Genomic DNA, 23,352 nt, shown 5'->3' with positions numbered 1-23,352 from the left:
AGCTAAGCTATTAGCACAGCAACACAACAGTAGAGAGATACTAGATGCTCTTTGTTTTTGAAGTACGCTGTGTAACAACACTCGAGAGACACATGCAGGCTGGGTATCCTGGGTCTACACTCAATGTTCAGACACTCTATTGCAGGTGGACAGCGCTGCCATATTGTAGCTCTATCTGTGCTGCCTGCCGCACAGCTAAGACAATGTCAAAGGTAGGACGTGAATAATACGATCATTTCATATTCTGACTCCCTGCCAGGGAATATGTCACTTGGACACCGGGTCACATACCCAGTCAGTGTGTGAAGACAGAGCTGGGGCCCAGGGCTTTGCTGAGAGGAGAGGGAAGGCAGCCAGCTAATGTCACGCACACCAGCGTGAGGGATCTTCTCGTTCCCCCCAAAGTTATTCTGTGGCCAAGCTGGCATCTCGCCTCCCTTCGCGGCCAACGGGAGCCCGCTTTGCTCGGTGACACCGGGCATGTCTCCTGGGTATGGGCACACCTGGCAGACTGTCAGCGGGCACAGGTTTTAAGAGAGGGCAAAGAGGGTAAGGCCGGGAGGGGCGACCGCTCTGGGATATCTTTAGGCGAGAGGCGACCGTGTAATAAACACACTGCCGCCCTTTGGAGGCGAGTCAGTTGTCTCCATGAGCCGTTGATTGAATTTTTTTTCAGCGTATATATACTTGATAAAGTATAAACTCAGTATATGACACAATTTCACTATGTTATTTATCAATCTTTGTATTAATGGCAGACATTATATTAATGTACCTATATCAGTACAGGCAGCCATATCTACAGTTTACATTCTTTAAACACTGTTGTCATTGCAAAGTGAAAACTGAGAAATTGAGATGAAACTGAGATGAGTTTGTATCTTCCCCCTGTGTCTACGTGGGTTTTCTCCAGGTACTCCAGTTTCCTCCCACCTCCAAAGACATGCTCGTTAGGCTAATTGGTGACCCTAAATTGACCCTAGGTGTTAGCGTGAGTGTGAATAGTTGTTTGTCTCGCCTCTCGCCCAATGATAGCTTGGATGGGCTCCAGCAACCCCCAAGATCCTAGTGAAGCTAAGGGGTAGCAGAAGATGAGATGAGATGTGCTAATAACTATTGTCCTTCAAATGGCTACTTGCTACTTTCCAGTTGCTAGCTGTCTGTTTTCCTCCACATTGACTTGCCTCAGCTACACCCATGCTCCATGTTTTTGAATGAGCTGGTAGTTACAAGGACCAAGACACGGCTAAAGCGGCTAAAGCTGGGAACTCGACATTGAGCCAGTCTTCAGGAATCCTATGGATGACGTTATGGAGGGTTCATCCATCTTTATTTACAATGGTCAACATCCATCAAGCTTAAGAGTGATTCATAGTCTGAGGATATGATTCATGGTAGTTAACTGACTTCATTGTTTATGGAATTATGGATGGTCAAAGACATAAAAAGACCAGCACATTGGTCTTGACCACTTCTATAACCCCCGAAGCAACAAGCACTTTAGACGTCATTCGCACAAGACCGTGTAATGAAAACAAAGTTTCTTCCCAATAAAACTTTTCTAATATCCTGTCCCTCGCCTGCTCTAAGAGGTTGGATGTCTCATTTGCAAGTGGGGGCCTGGAGAAGAGACGGCTGCCCACCAGCCTGTCTGTCAGAGGGGCTCACTGGGGAGAGTGTGTGCGCGGGCTTGAGAGAGTGTGTATGCGTGTGTTGATTAATATCAGGAGGCCAGGGCAGTGCTCAGGCTGCGGCTGTCGGTGAGAGCAAGAGAGGACAGTTCTTTTCACTGGCGCCCAGGGAAAAGTCTGCTGGCGGAGAGGGTAATGAGCCAGAAACAGGCTGAGAGGAGAGAGAGGAGAAGGCTGAGAGCAGAGGAGTGGAGGAGGCACAAGGACAGGCTGCCACACTCCACCACCGACCTCGCGCACACACCCTTCACTCAATCTCTCTCCTCCCCTTACCCTGCCATCCTTTACCTCCAGGAAGCCAAGCCCCATCAAGGTTCCACTCATTTCTTTTTTTTTTTTTTTCCCTTTCACCATGTGACCCTCGTTCCCTGCTTCCTCCTGTGTGGCTCTCTCTGTTCTGCTCTACATCACACTCGAACTTGAAAAATACATTTGTATGTGCTTGCATGCACACGGTCACAGGTTAGGCATACACGCATCCTTGCACTCCTTTTCACATGGGCTTATTCCTTTGTGTAAGGCTACATGCACACTATGCACACTACGCTACACGTAATTACGGTGAATGGGGAAGGAGTTCAAGGTTAGATGGTTTAAAAAAAAACACAGGTTTCACTGCTCTTTAAAAGGATCTTATGACATTTTGAAAAATGGTCTTCTTTGCAGTCTTACCAAGAATACATGTAAATTCAATACACTGCAGCAACTCTGTATAAAGATAAAAGAACCCTCTTGAAATCACCTGAAGAGCAGTTTTGAAGCTTGGTGTGACTGCTCACACTGTCGCCATCTTGGCAGCGGTAAGGTGAAGGTGTAACGTGTGTGACGCCAATAGCCATTTAAAATGGGGTCTATGAGGCTTGACTCGGATCTAGAACCAGCCTCGTGTGGACGTTTGGGGGACTACAACTTTTGATACTTCGCGTTGCCGTTGATACACCTGCACTAAGTCGACTGTTCATCAGATACTACTGAAAACAAAAGCACTCTGATATTTAACTGACAAATCAATTCCCATTAATGTTCAGTTTAAATAGAAACATCTTCAGCTTAAATTGCACAATGAGTTTGGAGGGTGTAGTTTGTGGTGCTGTCTAAATGAGCGGATTAAACACAGAAGGGATTTTTAGCCTAGCCCACTGACTAAAACGAGGTTGTCAAAATAATATAAACTCAATACAATAGTACTACAACCCAAAATAAAGGGTCAGTTTTTACTATCTAATCTATACAACGTATCCAGTGGCACGGTATGTTTAGCCTAGCTTAGCACAAATAATAGAAATAAGCATTCAACAGAGAAAAACACTCCGTTTAACTTCTACTTTCTATTCTTGTTAGCTAGCACACAGAGCTAACATGTGTGATAACATTACAAAGTGGTAACCAAAAGCAAATACAATGCCCCCCCCGCCCCCATTGTTTTTGTTGTAGTGTAGCCACAAATACTATGAGGTGACTGTTTTGGTGTCTTTAAGCGCATTGTTTTGGTTTCCTCCTGAACATACTGGTGACTCTGTCTCACATTTGCTAGGTCACCTTAAACTTGAAATGAATTATAAGCTTGCTCAATGTCCTCTGCATGTGTACAACTGCTTTATAATGCGGTATGACAATGTTGTGTCTACGCATTGTTCTGCTACCCCCAAGTGGCCGAGAAATTCAATTAATGCCGGTCTCAGCTTTGGCTAAATTTACTCCAAATCCAAGCCCTGAAACAGGTGCAGTGTTTCACCAAAACATGAAAAAGTAGCGCTTTGAGGCCCTGTAAATCTTTTCAGCTACATCAGCTCCAGACAGCACTCATAACAGTGATGGCCTCAGAGCAGTAAGCCATAAAAAAGACGGCCACAGGATCAAAAAAAAAAAAAAAAAAAAATGGGCCAGTATGTGCCTTTTCACAGTGGCCAGAGGCCGATGAGGTAAACAACAGGCCGCGGGCGGGGATTAAGAATGGACACTCAGCGTTGCGGCTGGGTCTTGGTGTCAGGGGCTAGTCCTGCTGTCTGAGAATATTACCCTCCGGATGAATTTAGTTTTTTTTTTTTTTTTTTTTTTTGGGAGCATCGGTCACTGAGCTGTGTGCTTTCTGGATAGAGGATTGGGCTGCGCGGGGGACTATCTGTAGAAAGAGGATGCATCCACTAAGACTTATGAGGGAGAGCTGGGCACGAGGGGTGAGGGGCAGGAAATAACATGAGCAATTTCATAAATGGAAGGGAGAGGCTGTGACTTCCTAAATCGTCTGTGAAAGACAGAGGGAGAGAGGGAGGGAGGGAGCGGCGAGGCGGGGGGAGACGAGGAGGGGACGACAGGGAGAGAGATGGAGGGAGGTGAGAGGGAGCGTGACGCAAAGTGTGAAAGAGAAAGAAGAGGGAGGAGGGGGGAGAGACTGGGCTTGGTGGTAAATGGATGTAACTGGGTGAGGGAGGCAGGGACGAAATGAGAAAGAGAGAGGCTGGAGAGATGAAAAGATGAAGAGGGCAGATTTCCCACCAGCTGAGTGAGCACCTCTATTACCCTTTCTCTCTCCCTCTGCCTTTTCCTCCCCTCCTCTATCTCTGCGTCCTATCAGCCTCAGTGTGGCATCCTCTCACATCAGATTAGCTCCAGCCCAGAGAGACGGTTCAAACTCCTCTGTCAAAGTTATTTAAAACACATCCAACGCTGAGGCCACGCTCCGCGCTGCTCCCTCCCACCATCTTTCTTTCTCCCTGTTCGTCCTTGTCATGGCCCAAACCTGGGCTCAGGCTGGAGCTCCATCCTTGGCAGCTCAGCTGGGATGCACATCTCCCTGTGGCGTTGAAAGTCACTATCAATCAAACATGAGGGTGCAGAGGAGGACCTAGGTGTGGCAGGAGACGGAAAGGCAGGGAGATTGCAGGAGACCCGCATACATCAACATCCAAGGAAAAGATGTCAGACATAATCATGACCTGCATGTACAGATATATATATATATATATATATTCTCTTTGGGCACAGATTAAAAAAAGCACAATTTAAGACTTCATTGGTTTCATATTGAGATAAGATACTTTTACCAAAGAGCATCTTGCTTAGTATCCATTTCTTTTTTCCACATTCTTTTAGTCTTGCTAATCGATAAAAACATGTCAGGTGAGAGAAGAACATGGCAATCCAATAGAGCAGTTAAGGGTGGTTTGGTTTTATAGAGGCATGACTGTGCATTGACCAGCAAGCTATGGATGACTCGTGTGAGCGAGAGGAACAGAACGCGCCATGAGCTACTGCGTCGAGGCTTCATCCCTCCTGATGAGAGAGGGCAGTTCGCCGTGGCACGGCGCAGCCTGGCACGGCGCATTTTTTTTCGAGAGAGAGATGGCTGTTTGAGCTCCCCACTCGTGGCCTCTGTGATGAATGGCCTCCACTGCCAGAGAACGAAAGGGAAAAAGGGGGCCCGGGAGTCCTCCGAGGATCAATACGGGTGCACGGGAGGACCTGCTCCGCATGTTAAAAACCCAAATCCGGCCCCCGGCCCTCCCCCGCTCACTTTCTCCGCTGTCTCCTGCATCGCTGACGGGCGAACCTTTGGCAGCGAGTGGGCGGGGGGAACCGAGGGCTTCGGCGCGTGTGTGTGTGCGGCTGCGTGTGTGTCTATGTGAAGTGTGTCAGCAGGTTTCCAGAGGGGCTGGCATGTCAGCACACTCAAGGTCGACGTGGAACGCACGCGGCGCACACGCGCTCACACACTTTTCACACAACTCTGCAAATCCATCCACTGTTGACGCTCTGAAAGGGCCCACACTCTGACATGGTAATTCAGAGGTGTCTAAGGCGATGGATATCCTATTAATGAGCCCAAAACAATGACTAGACTAATGAGCTTATAATGGGAATATTGAATGCATGGGAATGGGATTGGGCCTTGTGTGAGCCAAGAAGGGGGACCATTGAATGAGAGCCAATGCACAAGGGCTAGAGGGCTAAAAGCTCGAGACGAATACAAACTGCGAGGGGCGTAGCTGGGGCTGTAGGGGTAGGGCTGCTTGGAGGGGTGCACAGTCAACCCAAATCAATACACCCCGACTCGCCTTGCCTCGTTGGGTCCGTGATATACGAGAGCAGGCAGCTTCTCCGAGTATAAATAAAACATGAAAATGCAACAAATTATCAGGCCGAATGGACAGAGATCTATTTATTCAGTAATGCTGTATTTTTTATTTGTCAGAACAGTCTGGAGTAGGAGGGACTGATTGTTACCCTGCATCCAATTTGAGTCCACCGAGCGCTGAGATGTGATTCAGCCTCTGTTTGTGAATTAATGAATTAATCAAAGACCCGTCGGTTGGGGAGGGGGATGAGAGGAGAACCAAGCAAACGAAGGAACGGCAAGCTGTGACGGGCTAATAGCTGGGAAAGGAATTACAGTCCAATTGCTTTGTCTTATTCTGGCCCTAATGCTGCCGAGGCCTTTCGCCGGGAGCCCGGGCAGCCCCTCCGTGTGATTTGATTCCATTTAGAGAGCCTTATTTTCCTCTTGATCTCACACATTAAGGACCCTGCTATTCAGCAGAGCAGGAAAAAGGGGGGAAGACAGTCAGAGCAATAGAATGGATTAGCACACAGCTGTTGAGACCGGGTAGGTCAATGTTTTAAATCTCTAGCCCTGTCTGGTTAAATCTGCTGGCCTGTACTTCAGAGACACTCGTGGATCTAAAAGGGATGGACACCTCTGAGCAAGATGGTAGAGGATTAAAAAAAACTCTGATCTAGGTAATGGTGAGGTGGTAAAAAAAAAAGGGCTTCTAGTTGCCAAGTCCTATAATCATTTAAAGTAGTTTTAAAACAAAAGAAGCCACGTAGAAGACAACTTTACCCAAATCTTGTAACTGCAGACAAGACAGACACTTAAAATGCCTGGAACGATTACTGTAAATCATAGGTTTTTTAATTATTCATAAAAATTTAAATTTCTTTAAATATACAGTACATTAACACGAATCCAACATATTTTAGTAAAGGGACAAACGGAGGCAGAAGACGTTATATTGAATGCAACAATGACAATAATAATTATAAAGTATTTATAAATAGCATTAGGCCGAGTTTAATATAGAACACATATTTAATCTCCCCATCAGTTTGGGGTTCTTGGCCTGAAAAACGCTGAAGACCCCAGCTTTAAATTACAACAAGACCTCCCGTACATTTCCACTATGGCAGGCTATAGACCTAGTATACAGCTCTCAGACTTGTCACATCAGATATAATGTTGACCTTCAGTGGACAGATGTCTCTGCTATGTGTGCAATGCTGAGGTAAGGGATGGAACTTTCCCAGCAGTGCTTGTCTGCCCAGAGAGCAGCCAGCCAATTATCCCTCTTAATTATCTATTGACGAGATGGAATTGATGTTTTTGGAGCGCTGATTGGATAATCAGGAATGTTGGCCACAGTTATTCTCCTTGGCTGGTCTCACTCATCTGTCCAATCTGGTCTCCTTGTTTCCGTAATTTGCTCAGTTGCACAACATATTCCTGCTGAACAATAATTTACGATCTCAGCGAAAGGCGTGGGAGATGTTTCATTTTGCTAGCGGGGCTAGCAGGAGAGCTGCGCGCGAGTTTCGCTAAACGCGTCACAGCGCCTTTCTCTTTTCAATTCCGCTCCACTCATTAACCCCCAACTTTATCTGCAGACAGGCCAATGCTTCTTACGGGGCTCCATTTCCAAAACAGCCGGGTTCGGAACAAAAGAACTTAGCTGCATTCATTTCTGTCCGTTCTCTCTTTTCACAACAGCAGCCCATTTTCTTTAAATTGTCTCTGAGAGCATGTTGGCACAGGACCAGGCAGACACCGGGAACAGGAGAGCGCAAGACTGGAGTGACACTGATTGTGCCTTCTCTAATTAAACCCTACCTGACCCCGGTGTTGGGACATCATTAGTTCTCCCTCGTAATCATCACACAGCAGCAATTACATTCTGTTTGGTCTCATTTGCATTTCACAAGATTTCCTTGAACAATCAAAGACGGATTGGGAAAAGAAGCAGAAGCCAAATAAAGAGCGGAGTCCTAAAAAAGCAGATAGATTCAATTTCACAACAGCGCGCTGCATTGGATTGTTGCAAAATGTCATGGGAGCGCTGAGATTAAAGGTTAAACATGTTGAGTCCCAGAGGCTAGGATTGTAGTCTGAGACTATTTTCCCATAAAGCATTAATGCTATCCTCATGTTCTCTGTAGGGATACGAAGGTACGCCCCTTCTGGAAAAAAAAAAGGAAAGAACATCCCCAACCCCCAAAGTCTTTAGAGTCTCAAATTCTGCCAGGAACCAGAAATGGATTTATCTCTGAGATGCCTGCCTCAGTTTGGTAACACAGAAAGATGGGGACAGAGAGAAACTCAGACACTAAAAATAATCACACTCCAGAATACTCCACTGCAGCAAGCATACGTCTCCCCACTTGCAGAAAGCACACTACACAGAAAAAAACACACACCAGTGCAGAATAGAGCCATCTATGTAAGTGCGCACTTTGGGGAAAGTGCACAAGGGCAGATCCTCCATCTGTATTCTGCGTGACAGCAGCGTTGTGCTGGGGTAGTGTTTCTCTCCCAGAGATGCCGTCTACACAGAAACAGTCATACGTCATGGACATGAAAGAGGGCCCTTTGAAAGCTCATATGCACAGTTGGCATTCGAACAAGCCAAAGGAGACTTTTTTCCTACCAGCTCCGCTCATGCGTCTGCTGTTACTAAATCTGACAACAGCAGCGGAGTAAGGTCGTTGTGTTAAGATGAGAATTATGCTGCCAAATACCCTGGGGGCCTCCCGCTTTCTAGGCAGTAGACGGTCGGACGTGCATTCTCATTTCCATGCTACAGTAAATAGGAATGTTGTCATAAGAAATGAGACCACAGCATGTATGGGAAATACGATATAGAACATATACACAAAAAATCTGATGCAAAATAAATACCAATACTATTAGGATACGTCTCATTTCTGCGTTTTTAAGGATGAAAAATGCATTTCCTCACGATGATACAAAACCTGTAATGCGCTGATTTGCGTAACAAACATTTCAGATTGTTGTCAGCTCGCTGATAGTCGTCTAGCCGACTTTTTATCTTTATCTTCCCCTGTGCCCTCCACTGGCTTTTCTTTCCCCAAACCAATCTCCTCTCAAGTGTTTCTAATCTCTGTAAAGTCGGTGGAGAGACACTGTTGTGAGATGCACTCCTAACTGTGACTTCAAACACGATTATCTGGCTGAGATACTATGAGATGCATTCATTTGTTTAGAGGTGGAGAGTGAGCTTCTGGATTTACGGCAAGGTTATACCATCATTTCTACCATGGACGCCATGAAGTTCAGTTATAAGGCTCAGTAGGACTAATTATTATGAACTGATAGTGGTTGCATAATTACATGTATGGCTAGCTCACTCTGAAGACACGAATGGATCCAAGCTATACATCTACAATCAAGCACATACACAAAAGCTTAACATGTTCTTGTCTTTTTACTGCTGGCTACAAATGAATATTTGCCCCATGAACACAAATAAAAGAAATTAACTTTGAATCCCAGCTAAGACTACCACGCTCTGGTCTTCTACTCTAATGAAGCTAAAGCTGGGACTGTTACATTTACAATTAATCTGAGAGTCATTTTCCTGATTTATTGATTCATCCTTTAATCTTTAAATTCTCAGAAAATGTTGCTTCATTTTGCTAACAGTGTAAGGAAAAGTTATTTGGTTAAGTTAATTTGCTCTGTGCCTTGTTAATGAATGAAGGACGCTATCTGTGGGTATGTTTCTCCGTTCTTTGTGCTTCTTGACAACTGTTAATGTGAGCTAATATTGGTGGTAGTATTTCTAAGAATCCAAAGAAGGGAGGGGTTCATTTTTTCGGTCATAGTAATTTGCCTAAAACAATTTGTTTCCTATGTGTTAATGCCACACAGGCACATTTGAGTAAGTCTTTTGAGGAAATGTGTTACATCGTCAGCAGGATGCAGCTCATCTACTCTCTTGCTGCTCTTTGGACCGCACAACAATTTGTTATGGTTGATGGAGAGTCATATTATCAGTATGATCAAAGACGTCCTAGGTTCTTTTTTTATGATCAATCGTTCAATGAATCGTTGGCCTTAGTGTTAATCTTTTGCTTTACATTTTCCCGCATGGGTTGTGAACAGGCTCTTGCAACAACCACGACTACAATAACTGAGCAAGATAATAAAACCAGTAAGAAGAAGTAAATTTACCTGTTAGTCGGCTTGCCTTAATCCGACTTTAACTGGACAACTTAAGTGCATGTAAACACATTACTCCGACTAAAATCGGAGTTCCCCTTATCCAATTAAGACACCCAGATAATGCGATTGGAAATCGTTTTTCTCCTTCATGTATATGCTTAATCTGAATTCAACTGGAAAACGTGTGTGCGCATGCTCCACAACCACTGCGCTGATGTATGACCCCAGAACAAAAACATCCAAAAAAGCCGGTTGCAGAAGTAGAAGAAGGTAAACAGAGCCGGCAGAAGAACCGCCTGAGGGATAGCGCCATCTTATCTGCACCATAAATACCGCGAACATTACGTATGAGATCAAACCACCTTGTTGTTGGTTTGAAATGCCGATCTGCTGCATGAACAACTCTTGTTTATTGTATGACGTATTAGTTCAACCGGAAAGGAGGCCGTATGCGAAAAGATACATATCGCCACCTTGAGGAGGAGGACATGTTCCCATTTTCTCCATTGCAATTAAACTGGGACAAGGATCGCATTCAGAAAGTCGAGTCAATTTCGACCACAGCTCAATTAAGCTGTGCATGTAAACGGTTACCAACAGAAAATTATGTTATGAGTCAGGTTCTGGTTGATTTCCTTCTAAGACTGATTCATACTGTAAAAAGTCTACAAAATCCTCAGCTGTCAAAATTGTGCTGAGTTTCACTCTGTACTTCACATAGTGGTGAATGGAACTGAGCCACTCACGTTGGAGTTCAAGGTAATAAATCCGCATCAACATTCACCGAAATCACTGAATCACAAAACATAGAGAAGACATCTGAGTAGATTGTGTGTCAGAGGGTGAGCAAAGGAGAACGTTATGTGCTCGTCCAGCCACTGAAACGTGAACAAGGAAATGCATTTTGGACCAATCTCAGCTGTTATGGTCTACGCCGCTGGGTAGGGTCCAGAGATATGCCATAGCTATGGTGCATAAGTGATATATGACCACAAATAAAGCTTTATTCTCTAAAGCTTGAAACATGCCACAACCTGGACATGATAAATTCAGAATAAGCCCCAAATCAAGTCTTACCTGTTGGAAATCATACACAGACTGAACAGCTAATGCCATAAAAAGGTTTATATGCTACAAACCCACGAACACACAAAGACTGAGCACTGAGAAATGTGAAATGTTAAGGCTGAAAAATCAATAGATTTTATAACTAAACCCTCATCAAAAATATCAATAATCAAGAAAGTAGACTTCCTTATGTTTAAATTCAGTTTGATGTGCATGACCACGGATTCTCTTTTTATATTTTAACTACACTGGCCGACAATAAACTATACAATCAAATGAGGCCCTTTGTGAATTTGCAATTACTTTCTGAGGAAATTAATCATATAAAGGAACAACGTGATAAGAACTGCTAACAGGTTATTACAGCATGCCGTGTTCATCATGGATAAAAACTTGCCTCATACCATCAGGAGAGAACAAAGTGCATTCTGGAGCCAGATTTCACATTAAGGCAATTTAAAATATTCCAGACTGCCTAATTTAGGGGTCGTACTTCTGTGTAACTTAATTCGACAAGATTAATTATACAATTAAATCCAAACTTCTCTCAATTATGTGGAGAAATGCTGCTTGCCTGCTCGGGCCGACCCTTCACCTTTGCTGAGGCGAGGTACCTGATAAGCATAATTTTCAACAGGAGGAGGAGAAATTGCTGCCTATTTTGTTGCCGCGCTCGACTCAGCACATTATAGTTCTTAATTGCTGGCAGACTTCATAACTGTGCCCTTGGCATGGAAAAGCAAAATGTTATGCCATTCACTCGCACGTTACTGAACGTGCAGGAGCTGCGTCCTGATTGACAGGACAAGCCACTGAAACAAAAGACTTAATTGTGTGTCAATTGATTCTGTAATTACAATTGGCAGTCTTGCCACTTCAGTTTCATTGATTTGTCATCTGTGACGAGCAAATAACTAATGACATAATGTGGTGTTAGCGTTGAAGCAGTCAGTGTTGTCTCAAATATGTGGAATCGGAGTGGTTTAGGACACTTTTAGCTAGCAGGAAGCTACCAGCCAAGTGTGATCATGTCTCCTCTCAGTAAAAATGTATTCCTTGAGTGTCCTTTCACAGAATATTATAACCTTTAAAGCAGCATTAAGGGGCTACTGACAACCACGACGTAGGGCCACTACTAACCCCCACTCATGTTCCTTTCATATTTATGTCGGGGCTATGAGCTGAACCAGCAGGACTGAGTTACAAAGAGCAGGTGGGCTCATCCTCCTTGACAAGCAGCCATTATCAACACAGTTCTCGGAGAGAGAGAGGGGAAAACCACCAGGGATGGGTGTAAAACCTCTTTCAAAGACCTTCAAAATCCCACTTTCTACCTTCGCTCTCTCTCTCAATCCCTCCTTGTCATCATTTTATTCGCCCTCTCTTTTCTCCTTTAGAGGAGATGGGGGGAAAAGGAAGGGGGGGAATGGTCTACTTGACCTTAATCTGCCCAGTAGTGAGTTTCAGAGAGATGACATGCAACCTCAGAGGTAAAGGGCAATTGTTTTTTTTTCTCCTGCCTCTTCTGAGAGCCCATTTACAGAGCCCGGGGACTGTGTCTAAAGCTGCAAACTATTTTAGGTTCTGCCACATTGTTTTTGTGATTCAATCAGCAGGAAAGGGGCTAAAAGAGCAGGCGTCGTGATTTTTCTTATTATCAATCATGCTCTGGTCTATTTAATTGCATTTATAGCTGAGTGTATGGAGGAGTATTTGCATTTCATGGGCTGCTCCATGTGGAGAAAACGTTTTCTGCTTGTTCGAACGGTTATTACAACAAGTGGGCTATAATATCAATCTCACAACAGAATCACAACAACAATTTAGTATAAAATGTTAATGACTAAATAAGTCGGACTGGTGAATCTCAGTCAGAAGAAATGAAACAGAAGTCCCACCAGGAGCACTGGACCGACCGCTTCTTCAAATCTGCAATAATACCCAGAAATCCACAACCACCAAGATTAATAAACAAAGAAGCAAACAGACTTAAGGAACGATTATTCATATGTTTATGAGTACAAAGAGGTATTTTACATCAGACCGATAACATTTGAAACACTTTTATTTTGTGGTTGCTCACACGAACAATACATCTACAGCTGATCTCTGGTGAGCCTTCGTTTTTGGACAAACTTGGGATGGGAGGCAGAAATTAGGCCACTGCATCGCTCATTTATTGCAACCCTGCTTTTTTGACCGTGGGATACATACAAGGAGCATGTTCTCTACATTTAACCAACCCATTTGTACAACTACAAAGAGCAGTGAGCACACTTGGAGCAGTGGGCAGCCATGCAAGGCGCCCGGGGAGGATTCTCTAACCACTACTCCACAGCTCCGTCCACTAGGGTGTGAAATGACTCCTTGGTGCTACCTCACCGTGTAAGTTTAATTGAACTTATACGGGTACCAAGACAAGCCAGTTTCAATTCCATTAATTTAATATTAACACTTGTAGCGTAAGGCAAACTGCAGAGTCAGCCTCAGCACACAATGCAAGGGCAGGACACTGCCTGTATGAGCTCAAAGCCAGGTGAGACCACAATGCTAATGCTAGGTAGCATGCTATTTCAAGAGCAGGGCTGATAAGTAAATATTTCACTGTAAATTTGCTTCTTTGTTGACTCAATGAGGAAATGCTGTTGACCAGGTAGGGCACCACCATGTCTGGGGTTATAACACGGGTTTGTTACTGGAAACTGAAAAGACATGAAGATCAAATCAGATCAAATTAAGCTTCTTCTATGTAACTTGCATATTATACTGCAAATGTGTTTTGTGTATATGTGCATTTACTTAACATAGTGTCTTTGGGTCATTTACAAACTAATCTTGGTGGTCTCAGTTTACATTAAAGTCTATGGCGACTGTCTGTTTCGCCCCCAAAAAACAGGGTGGAGACGTGCAAATTCCCAGATGCGCTGGTCTGATTTATCTCAAGCTTTCACAACACCGTTTTACGACACTAATTTTCTACTTCAGATTCAAGTGGCATGACTGATTAGTCTGTTGATAATTTCACATTCAAGCGGTTAGTGCCTAGCGGGGGACTGATACAGGGAAAAAAAAAACATCTAAACATGACCCATGATTGCTAGATTGATAGGTGCTCCAATCAGAACCACCTCATTAGCTCAAACGTGAGTCAAATGAGGCTGTCTCGAGGTCTAAATGACAACTATTCCTCAAAGCAATCCACTGCATCAAGCTAAGCCGACTAGCCCGCGTCAGCGTAACGTCCACAAGGAAGTGCGTCTACTTCCCGAGCTATAAACAAAACATCAGTTAAAACGAGAATATTCAAAACCGTATGTAAACAGACAAAACTGCAGCGCAGATTTTCGGAGCGTTATAAATGTGCTGACAGATTTTCGGAGCGCTCATATAGAAACAGTCAAAAAGCGATGCATATTTAACAATGTATAAAGGCAGAGAAATGAACCATGGGACGAGTCTTTTGCCGAGCCAGTGTGAGCCATGAATTAATAATTCGGAGTGAAGTTATTAAGTTATTTGTTAACAGTAAATATTCTGTATGTGTCCCTGAGAGCATGACTTTTTAATAATTCTGAATTTTTAAACTTTAATGTTTCGCTCCATTCTGGAAACAATGGTGCTTAGCTGTAATTGATTCTTCCGGCACGGAGTAATTATGATGGTTGTGTCGGAGCGAAGCCTGAACCACTTGGCCCTGGGTGATGGGAGAGAAAGCGGGAGGGTGGGGAGAACAGAGAGATTTAAAGAGGACGAGGAGGAGGAAAGACAGCGATGAGACGAAGGTTTGGATAAAGTATCTCTTGACAGACATCCCGACTGAACGAGAGGCAGAATACAGCACAGTGGTGGGAATAGCCTCTAACCCCGAGCTATCCATCTTCTAATCCACATTTATTAGGCCTATTCATTCCAACTCTTCACGTCCGCTGCTCTAGTTTATTTAGGCAGTTTGGGACGGATAAACTCCCTCAACGTTTCTGTCTATGCTTGTTGTGAATATCACTCTAAGATATTCTCGCCATCCTTAGCCCTGAAAGTGCTTTGTTGCTAGCAGGTCACTATGCCAACGGCAGCAGAGAGAGTCAATCTCAGCAGGGTAGTAGTTAATCCACCAGGGCTCAGTGTTAATTACTCACACATCCACGGGGCTCTGATGTGAGGCTCGGTCGACGAACCCTAGCACCGGTCTCGAAAAAGAAATGATCCCGCAACCATGTGCACGGCGTTTGTCTGGGGCTCGCAAACTTGGCACGAATTAATATGTAAAAAGTCAAACATCCTAACTACTAGGCATGACTGAAAACGTCCCAGGTCTGAGCGGAGCAGAACAAAACAAACACACACAGCGCAATCCGCCTCAGGTAAAGGTGTATGGTCATCTGCGACTGATGGGGTTTCCCATAGGTCAGTGACAAGCACTGCTTCGTCGGGGGCCGCCGGGAGAAAAATGCCAATTGTCTCGTAGGTTAAGACTCTATAGCCAATACGCGGGCGCACAAACACACACACACAGGGCCTTGTCTGGAGTGGCATAGCAGGCCCTGGTCACAGCTGCTCTCCCCCGCCTCGGGAGGAATTGCTTCCATTTGGCCTGTCACTTTGGCCAGGGCCACTGTGGCTTTTCTCATTTGTCAGAGAGCGGGGGCGATCCTCTGGCTCTCGTGGCTAATCTGCAGCCGCAGGCTAAAGGAGACACACGCACACACACACACACATATGCACACTGTTTTCTCTTACACAGACTTTGGTTCACAAGGGTCTTTATATTCTTTCCATTCAGCGGGGGAAATAACAGCAACGAGGAAGAGACGGAAAGAGAGATGTCAACAGTACCAAGGTCAAGGATGCGAGCTCTCGTGAATCTCCTTTTTACTATTCACTTGAAGAACTGGAAACAACATATGAAGGTAATTGGACATGGTTTTAGTAATTACGCCCTGACGGAGGCATCGCTTTAACTCTGACACCAAAGAGTCTGAGTTGCTCATTCTCTTACATGCATGAGCGCTCAGTTAGCACTTGATTAGGGGAAGAAATGACTCGGTAAGTCTCGGAGAAGGATGCGAAGGTCCAGACGAACATGAATTCGCCTGTATTCGTATAGACGCACGGCATTCCTAGAGATAAACTTTGTCTGGCTTGATTTTATTACATTACATTGTGGGATAATTATACCATAACAGCCCGGCAATACCGCCTAGAAACATGTTTCAGCGCTGAGGGAACAGAGCAGTCCAATTAAAGAGCTGTCACACAAGGCTTTGAGGGAAACGTGGCCAACGTGCTGTGCCAAAACCGATCCTATCATTAGAGGCTGCCATTGCTTTGAGGTACAAATGCTTTCAAGCCTTTCTTTCCGCGAGCTTCCGCCGCAGTCAACAGGTGATGGCTCCACTTGATTATTAGTCTGCCTTAAATCCACTAGTATCAATATGCAGCTACCTGTGAGATCTATATTAGAATGAAAATGTATTCCGATGATCAAAAGGCAGTTCAGCACCGGTTTGTCTGTCAAGATAAAAACAAGCAAGTCAAGGCTCTCTTGATTCTTTTAATACTGAAAGACAAATACTACAACTCCACAGGCACTGAATAGAACACACGCGCAAGTACACACTCCTTTGGAAATAAGTTATCAAATGAACTTTAGAGTCACACAACATTATTTAGTTTGAGAATGTGTGACTTTTATCTTGCGATAGATCATTGCCAGCGGTCATACAAATATTGCTTGAAGCTTTTGAGATTGCGGGAATGAACTATTCTTTTGAAGTTAGGCCAGGAACTACTCCAGAATGGTTTTAAAGTGTTAAAGCACAGGAGTTAAGCGTAAGTCAGCGGCTTCTTCGCCTCACTGAGACTATATTCTCCGTGTGTTTCTGAGAGAAGCACCTCTCAGGGAAAGATCTAATGATCATGTAACTATGGGATACATACTTGTAACCCTCTGTTTTTCCAAGATTGAGAGTTTTTTTTTTCCTCCAGGTCAGTTTATTTGGGGTGCTGTGAACACGGCAATCACACTCTGTTTTGGAACAAATCAACTGAGCTCAGACCGGTTAGAGAGGCTGTTATAAGACCGATTGCAATAGCTCTCAAGACTGTTTTGTTTGCACTGGGAACACAACGGGCCGATATATGTGTAATATGTCCTTGGAAGAGAAACTGTTGGGTGAAAGGCCACCAGAGCATTACTCCTCCTTCAAATCTGATCAAAATCAAACTGAACATGTTTTTCATATACAGGAAACCATTACAACAATAAAAAAGCAAACAGAACAACAATAAAAGCCAGTGCCCAAATTTACAACTAATGCTTAATTTTCGATTCAACGAAGCCCTGGTTTCTGAAATCTCCAATTTCCCACAAAACTATGATGAATCACAAAACTGTTTGCAAGCGTGTAATGGCGTGGGCCCATCAGAACTGTTTCTCTATTTCCCTGTAGACATTGTATCAATTACCCTCTGAATTTGAACCAAATGTAGGTTATTGTTCCAAAACTGGGAGCGTTCATCCCTCAGATTGGTTTGTTTGAGCTGGTGTGAACACAGAATTCGCAGTTTGTTATACCGCTTTCATAGATTTTCATACGTCATCATCAAACAATGGACAGCATGGATGGCAGTTGCCATGATCGATTAAAAAAAAAGTCATGCCATATCATTATACCAGCTGTATATAAACACAGACACGCATGCGCCGTTCATGTCAGGATTCCCCAATCAATGGGATTTCCCAAGCATGTATGAACTTCCATTAAAGATTGTGTAGCTACACAGCTGATTTGTTTGATTGCAAGAAAAGGAAAATAAACATCTGCCCTTCAAGGATCGGTCTCAGGGAGATCAACAGCAACGCTGATCTTATGGGAGTGGACCAAAAGATCTGAGTGAGCAGCTCTCACAGCCCTGGAGCTTCCACAATGACAAACCAGCAACAAAATCAGAACGCGACAGGCAGGTACATCAGCGTCATCGGGTAATTTAGAAGGGACAACAAGGGACACGTTTCATACTGCAGGCGAGCCGAGACGCTAAATTCCTGGGTCGGTTTTCGTGCAGTGTGAAAGGGGCTTTTCAGAACAAATTAAACAAGCTGAGCCTGGTTAGACACCGACTGTAATCAATCCATTTGCATTTTGGTACAAGAACCAAAGAACAGCAGTAAAACGCAGGGTCAACATTTTCTGCTGATGCTTAATTTTTTTTTTATTTGATTATTTCCTCAGATACAAATTTCCCACTAATTTATGAATCACAAAACAAGCTGAGGTAGTGTCAGAATTTTGTCTCCCTTGGACTTGTGAACACGAATCGAACCAAGGTTAAATGCGACATTGTAACAATATTGTATTAATTACCCCCTGAATCAGAAACGAAGCGTAGGTGAGAAAGTATCCTTAGTAACTATCCAGTTTGCCAAACACACTGATTAAAGTCTGCTCTTTCATTTATAAATCATTGTGAAAATGCATGAGAGAAAACATCATTTGAGTGATGGTTATAACTTTTTAAGTATTCCTGACAACCTTAATGTATTCCCAAGTTTAATTATTTCTTAATATTGACATTTCTAATTAAGCAGCATAATTGGAAAGCCTGTGCGCAGTGGCAATCATTTCAGTGGCCACTGAAAAATTAATATAAAAATTATTAATGAATACTACAGCTTTTAATTGCTGTGTACCCGCACTCATAATTGCCGCAGCATCCTCCTTGAAATGACATGATGACAAATATAAGTGTCATGTCAGCGCTTTCCTTCTTCATCTCACACCTCAATCAAAGCTAATCCATTTCACCTATCCATGAACGCTGAAACAAATTAAAGTCCCATTTCATTTTCCACCTTCATTAATGCATCTTGTTTCCAAGGTTACAATCATTTAGTAACTGTGGAACAAACAAATTCAAAGAAGCGTACGCTTTGATTTTTTTTTGTGTTTCTTTTTTTTTTTTGAAGAAGAAGAAGTGGATGGAGCTTACGGGGAAAACAAATGAGCGCAGAGTTTTAATCCGCTGGCTCCAAAGTGTTTTGCACGTGTTTATCACAAAACAAAGCCTTTTTCATCTGAACAAACATTTTAATATTAAGACTTATAGAAGATTATGCCCACAGAATTATGTCTATAATTTAAACTTTGCCTCGCCAATGCTACACTTGCAAGTATGTATTTAATAATCCCGACAGGAGACAGCATGAGCAGTAACTGTACAATGTCATTATGTTGGTAGTGTTTCCTCCTGCGGTGTGATGTGACAACGCCAGACACAATGACCCAATTTGCCTGAGTGGCTATAGGGGGGTGCCAATAGTAGGTTGCAGCATAAATACCGTACAGAGACATTCTTAGGTTGTAATACGGTTTCCTCTATGCAATACAGCCACACAAAATGTCACATTTTCAGACTGTTTATACACAAGATTTTCTTCTTTGCTCACATGTATAGAGAAAGAAATAAAGAGCCTAAAGAAATGCACGGCTGGAGGTGGTGGGGGCCCGATGATGAGTCCTCAGACTAGCTCTTTCGCATGCAAATCATATCTGAATTTCTCATTAGCATAAATGCATGAGCAACTTTAAATGCTTTTAATTTTCAATCTCGCCAAGCAGAGGAGTAATTTGTCACTGTCAAGATGGGAGACTAAAAGGGGGGGACCAGAGGGAGCCAAGGACTCCACGCTAAACTGGAATCACAGAAAATTTCTGATTTACTAATTGACTGATGTGCAGTTCAGTCGAGTTGCCTTGAAGGTGTAAATAATTCTGTGTATATTCAAATGGCAGAAATGAGAGAGAGTGCGGGGTGGATACGGAAAAGCACATTACATGATGCTTTTCCCCGGGCCATACTTTTCTCTGGTGATTCTAATTTCCAGCCTTTTTACGTTTTCACTCTGTCTCACTAAAGGCTTGCAAGTTTGCTGTTTTAGCACATAATCACAGATAATGAACTGGAAATTAAAAACAAAATGTCATTTTTTTTTTAAACATTTCTTTGCCATTACGGAAAAAGAGGCTGCTCAAAACTATTTATCTGTGAAGCACCAAAAAAATATATTGCGGCAGTTTATCACATAAGCAGTTTCAAGTCATTTCAAAATTTATCTTCATTCTTTCAAGATGTAAGATCAATTGATACTGTGCTCTGAAGTCTAAACCACTACTGCGTTATTTTTTTTTTTTTTTGGAACAAAGCAGTTCAGACTCAGACAGACCTTGTTAGCTAAATTTAGCTGTAGGTGAAAACGGGGGAAAGATTTAACAAGCTCCCCCATTTAAATGACTAAAACCAATTATGCAAGCGTAATTAGTAGTCCATAAGAAAAAAATAAAGGCGACTGCATCATGGGGTTAGCCGTTTACCTCCAAAGTAGGCTCCATCACAGAAGATCTCGGCAGCTGTATCCGTCCCAGCTCCTAAACTCCAAGCTTTATTATATTCAGAGGGTTTGTTGACTGGAACGTCATAAATTTCATCTCCTGCTGACAGTTAAGGTAAGACAAGAGAGAGGTTGCATTAGCAAAAAGTCACATAAAACATCTTAAAAGCGCTTTAAATGTCATAAATATTTCATTTAAGATATATGGTTTAAGTTCAGACTCCTAAATGTTGAACTAGGTTAAGGTTAAAACATTATTTAGAGAATGACAAATACAGTAAGGGATTGCAATGAGACTTCTAAGTCTTCACCTGAGCAGGTCACTGTGAAAAACATAGCTACTTAAAGATATCAACAGTTTGAGAGCCTGTAGCCAAAAGCTAGTTTTCTTCTCATAGCCACCAAACACAATGTGGAATTAATGGGTTTTGCATTAACAATAGCAAACTGTGCATTTATCATGCTAATGTTTACCTGTTTGAACTTAGCAATAGTATTTGGTTTGCTAGAAGATAGTTGAACTCAGAATGCATGTTACCTACATTACTTACCTGGTAACGTTAACCGTTACATCTAAACGTGGTCATAAAATGTTTGTGCTAATGAAGCTAATGTTAGCCACCAAGCTAACAATAGCTTCACGGCTATCATAACAATACACCGTGGTACAGCGTTTACAATGATAAACTGACAAGCTATTAGCTTTGACTAGTTACATTTGAGCTGCTAGCTATTTATTTAAAGGCTCGTTATCATTTACTGTGTACGTTTAAACAACCCGTCAGTTTCTTTTTAACATTCATACCTTGTGAATACCAAGGTAACCTTCGTCAAATAATAGTTATTAATGCTCATTAAGTTGTTAAGAGCCTACTCTTAAGGCTGCTACATACTCGGTGCTGTGGGAACAAACTGACGCCCTCCGGTGGTTCTCGCTGGCTCTTTTTTTTTTTTTTTTCTCTCGTGTCCAACAGCTATTCTGCAATTTGGGTAGAAACTGTGAGTGGGCGTGGTTAATATGGGATTAATATTAATCACTCCTGGGCAGAAATTAGCATAATATGTGCACGCGGAATGAACGGTGTGATCCGACCTGGATCCGACGAACACTGTCGTTAAAACTACTGACGTAAGCTACAATGGGAGGGGCCTATGATGATTCACGGACTTCGGGTTGCCTGAGTTGCTTGTCTCCAGAACAAGAACAAATTTCTCTCTTCTTGAGGAATATGTAACATTTTCTATGATGTATTTCTCAAAGCGTTTCGATACTTTCTCGGCCAACACAGCTAATCAGATGTTGAAATAAACAGCAGTCTTCCAATAAACATAAATATCTGCTCGCCAGTTCCCCTACCTCTCAGTTTGACCGCGAACTGCATGGTCCACATGTCAATCATTCCGGGCTCCATGGCAACAGGCTCAGCGTGTTATGGCTCCATGTTGAAAACATTGTTGTGACAGCTCATACAGTGCGAGGGCAATCAGTAAGCATTAGATTTCCTTTCTTATTAATACAGCTGTATTATCTCTGTGTAGCCTATTGCATTTTAATTTAAACTCGATTTAGCTCAGAGGAAGAAAATGCTACAGTTGCAGTACCGATACATGGTTGACATTCATGATAAACACCTGCATTTGAACCACTCGTGAAAATATTCAAATTGATTAGAAAATATATTTAAAATATTGTGATTATTATTGTCTAATTGTAAATCTCTCGTTCATCACTGGCAAAGGCGCTTTGTGGCAAACTAAGCTTTGCACCTCTGAGGCCTTTTTGAGTAAAACCAGAGATGCATACACCACCTTGAGACGCACGATTCGATGGAGATGCAACTCAGCCTTCAAGTATACAACCAAAGGTAAGACACCAGCACAAGAAGCATGGATGGAGGAAGGAGCACCTGCTGGAACATATCCATACTTTGCATCATGCCAACACTGCCCTCCAGTGTGGACAGAGTGGATTACAGGGAGAAATACCAGAGGCAGACACAAGGACAGGGCCATGTAATTCAAGCTAATAAAAAAATAAAAATTCCCATTAGTGAAGCACATTTTCCTCAGTGTGCAGAAGCAACAGAATGTGCAGAAATGTTAAGTTAAAAACAAAAATAGGCAAGGGTCCTTATGTTTATTTTTTATTATTATTTCCATTATGTTGCTGATGTCATGCACTTCCCTTATAATGGCACCACTGTAGATGGATATTAAAATCGTCCTCATCAATTAAGAAGGAAGTGAAACTATGATACACTATATTATGTTTTGAAAAGAAGGTTTTATTTTAGGATTTTGTTGGTGCGCTTCAACCACCAGCAGTACCGCAATCTTAACGAAAAGAATCAAACGCTATGATGGAACTGGCCCTCGTGAGGAAAGAAAGGTCCAGGGTTACCTCTGCAGCGGAGGATAAGTTCATTAGAGGTACCAGCCTCAGACAGTGTAAATTAACAACGCCTCTGATTGGAGCACACGTACAGGCTTCACAGAGTTCAAGTGGCAGACACATCTCAACAACCACTGCGTGAATCAGGCCTTCAGGGTCAAATAGCCGTAAAGAAGAACAGAGGAAGAAGGACATTAAGGAAGAGAATAGCTGGGACCAAGAAATACAAGGAAAGGACATTAGACCAGTGGAAATGTTTGGCCTGATGGGTCTGTTCAAACCTGCTGCTAAGCATTGATTTTAGTCATTCTTCAATAAAAAGAAAAAAAGTCACATGTTGTTTTTTGTTTTATAAACCCTGCCTCTGCATCTGTGGCCGTGTAAACTGTATTCACTTACACCGTCAGATCTAAAATATACACACAAGTATAAATATATATATATTCATGCATAAAAGTCATTCTTCGAAGTAAAACCAGGACATAACACAGGAGACAGTGGATTGTACAGAAAGTAGGTTGCAAAAACCTGCAAAGTGTCCAATGATATCAAATGAGAGTGTAGTTTATGAGTGTTT

The 23,352-nt window shown here is 42.9% G+C and overlaps 1 protein-coding gene across 1 annotated transcript in view; it reads right to left on the bottom strand.

The window, feature by feature from the left end:
* The window catches only part of LOC125023248 (AT-rich interactive domain-containing protein 1B-like), a 207,662-nt gene extending 186,387 nt beyond the window's left edge, over positions 1–21,275 (bottom strand). Inside the window, exons 1-2 of the mRNA XM_047610395.1 lie at positions 21,189–21,275; positions 20,367–20,483 (exon numbers count right to left, since the gene is read on the bottom strand). Of these exons, the coding sequence (XP_047466351.1) occupies positions 20,367–20,384 (18 nt within the window). The 5' untranslated portion in view covers positions 20,385–20,483; positions 21,189–21,275. The remainder of the gene's footprint in view (positions 1–20,366; positions 20,484–21,188) is intronic.
* Between the last annotated feature and the right edge of the window lie 2,077 nt (positions 21,276–23,352).

Source organism: Mugil cephalus, chromosome 17 (genome assembly GCF_022458985.1).
Source record: "Mugil cephalus isolate CIBA_MC_2020 chromosome 17, CIBA_Mcephalus_1.1, whole genome shotgun sequence".
NCBI classification, from domain to species: domain Eukaryota; kingdom Metazoa; phylum Chordata; class Actinopteri; order Mugiliformes; family Mugilidae; genus Mugil; species Mugil cephalus.
Note: the sequence above shows the minus strand (reverse complement) of the source record. Positions and strands in the feature narration are given on the sequence as shown.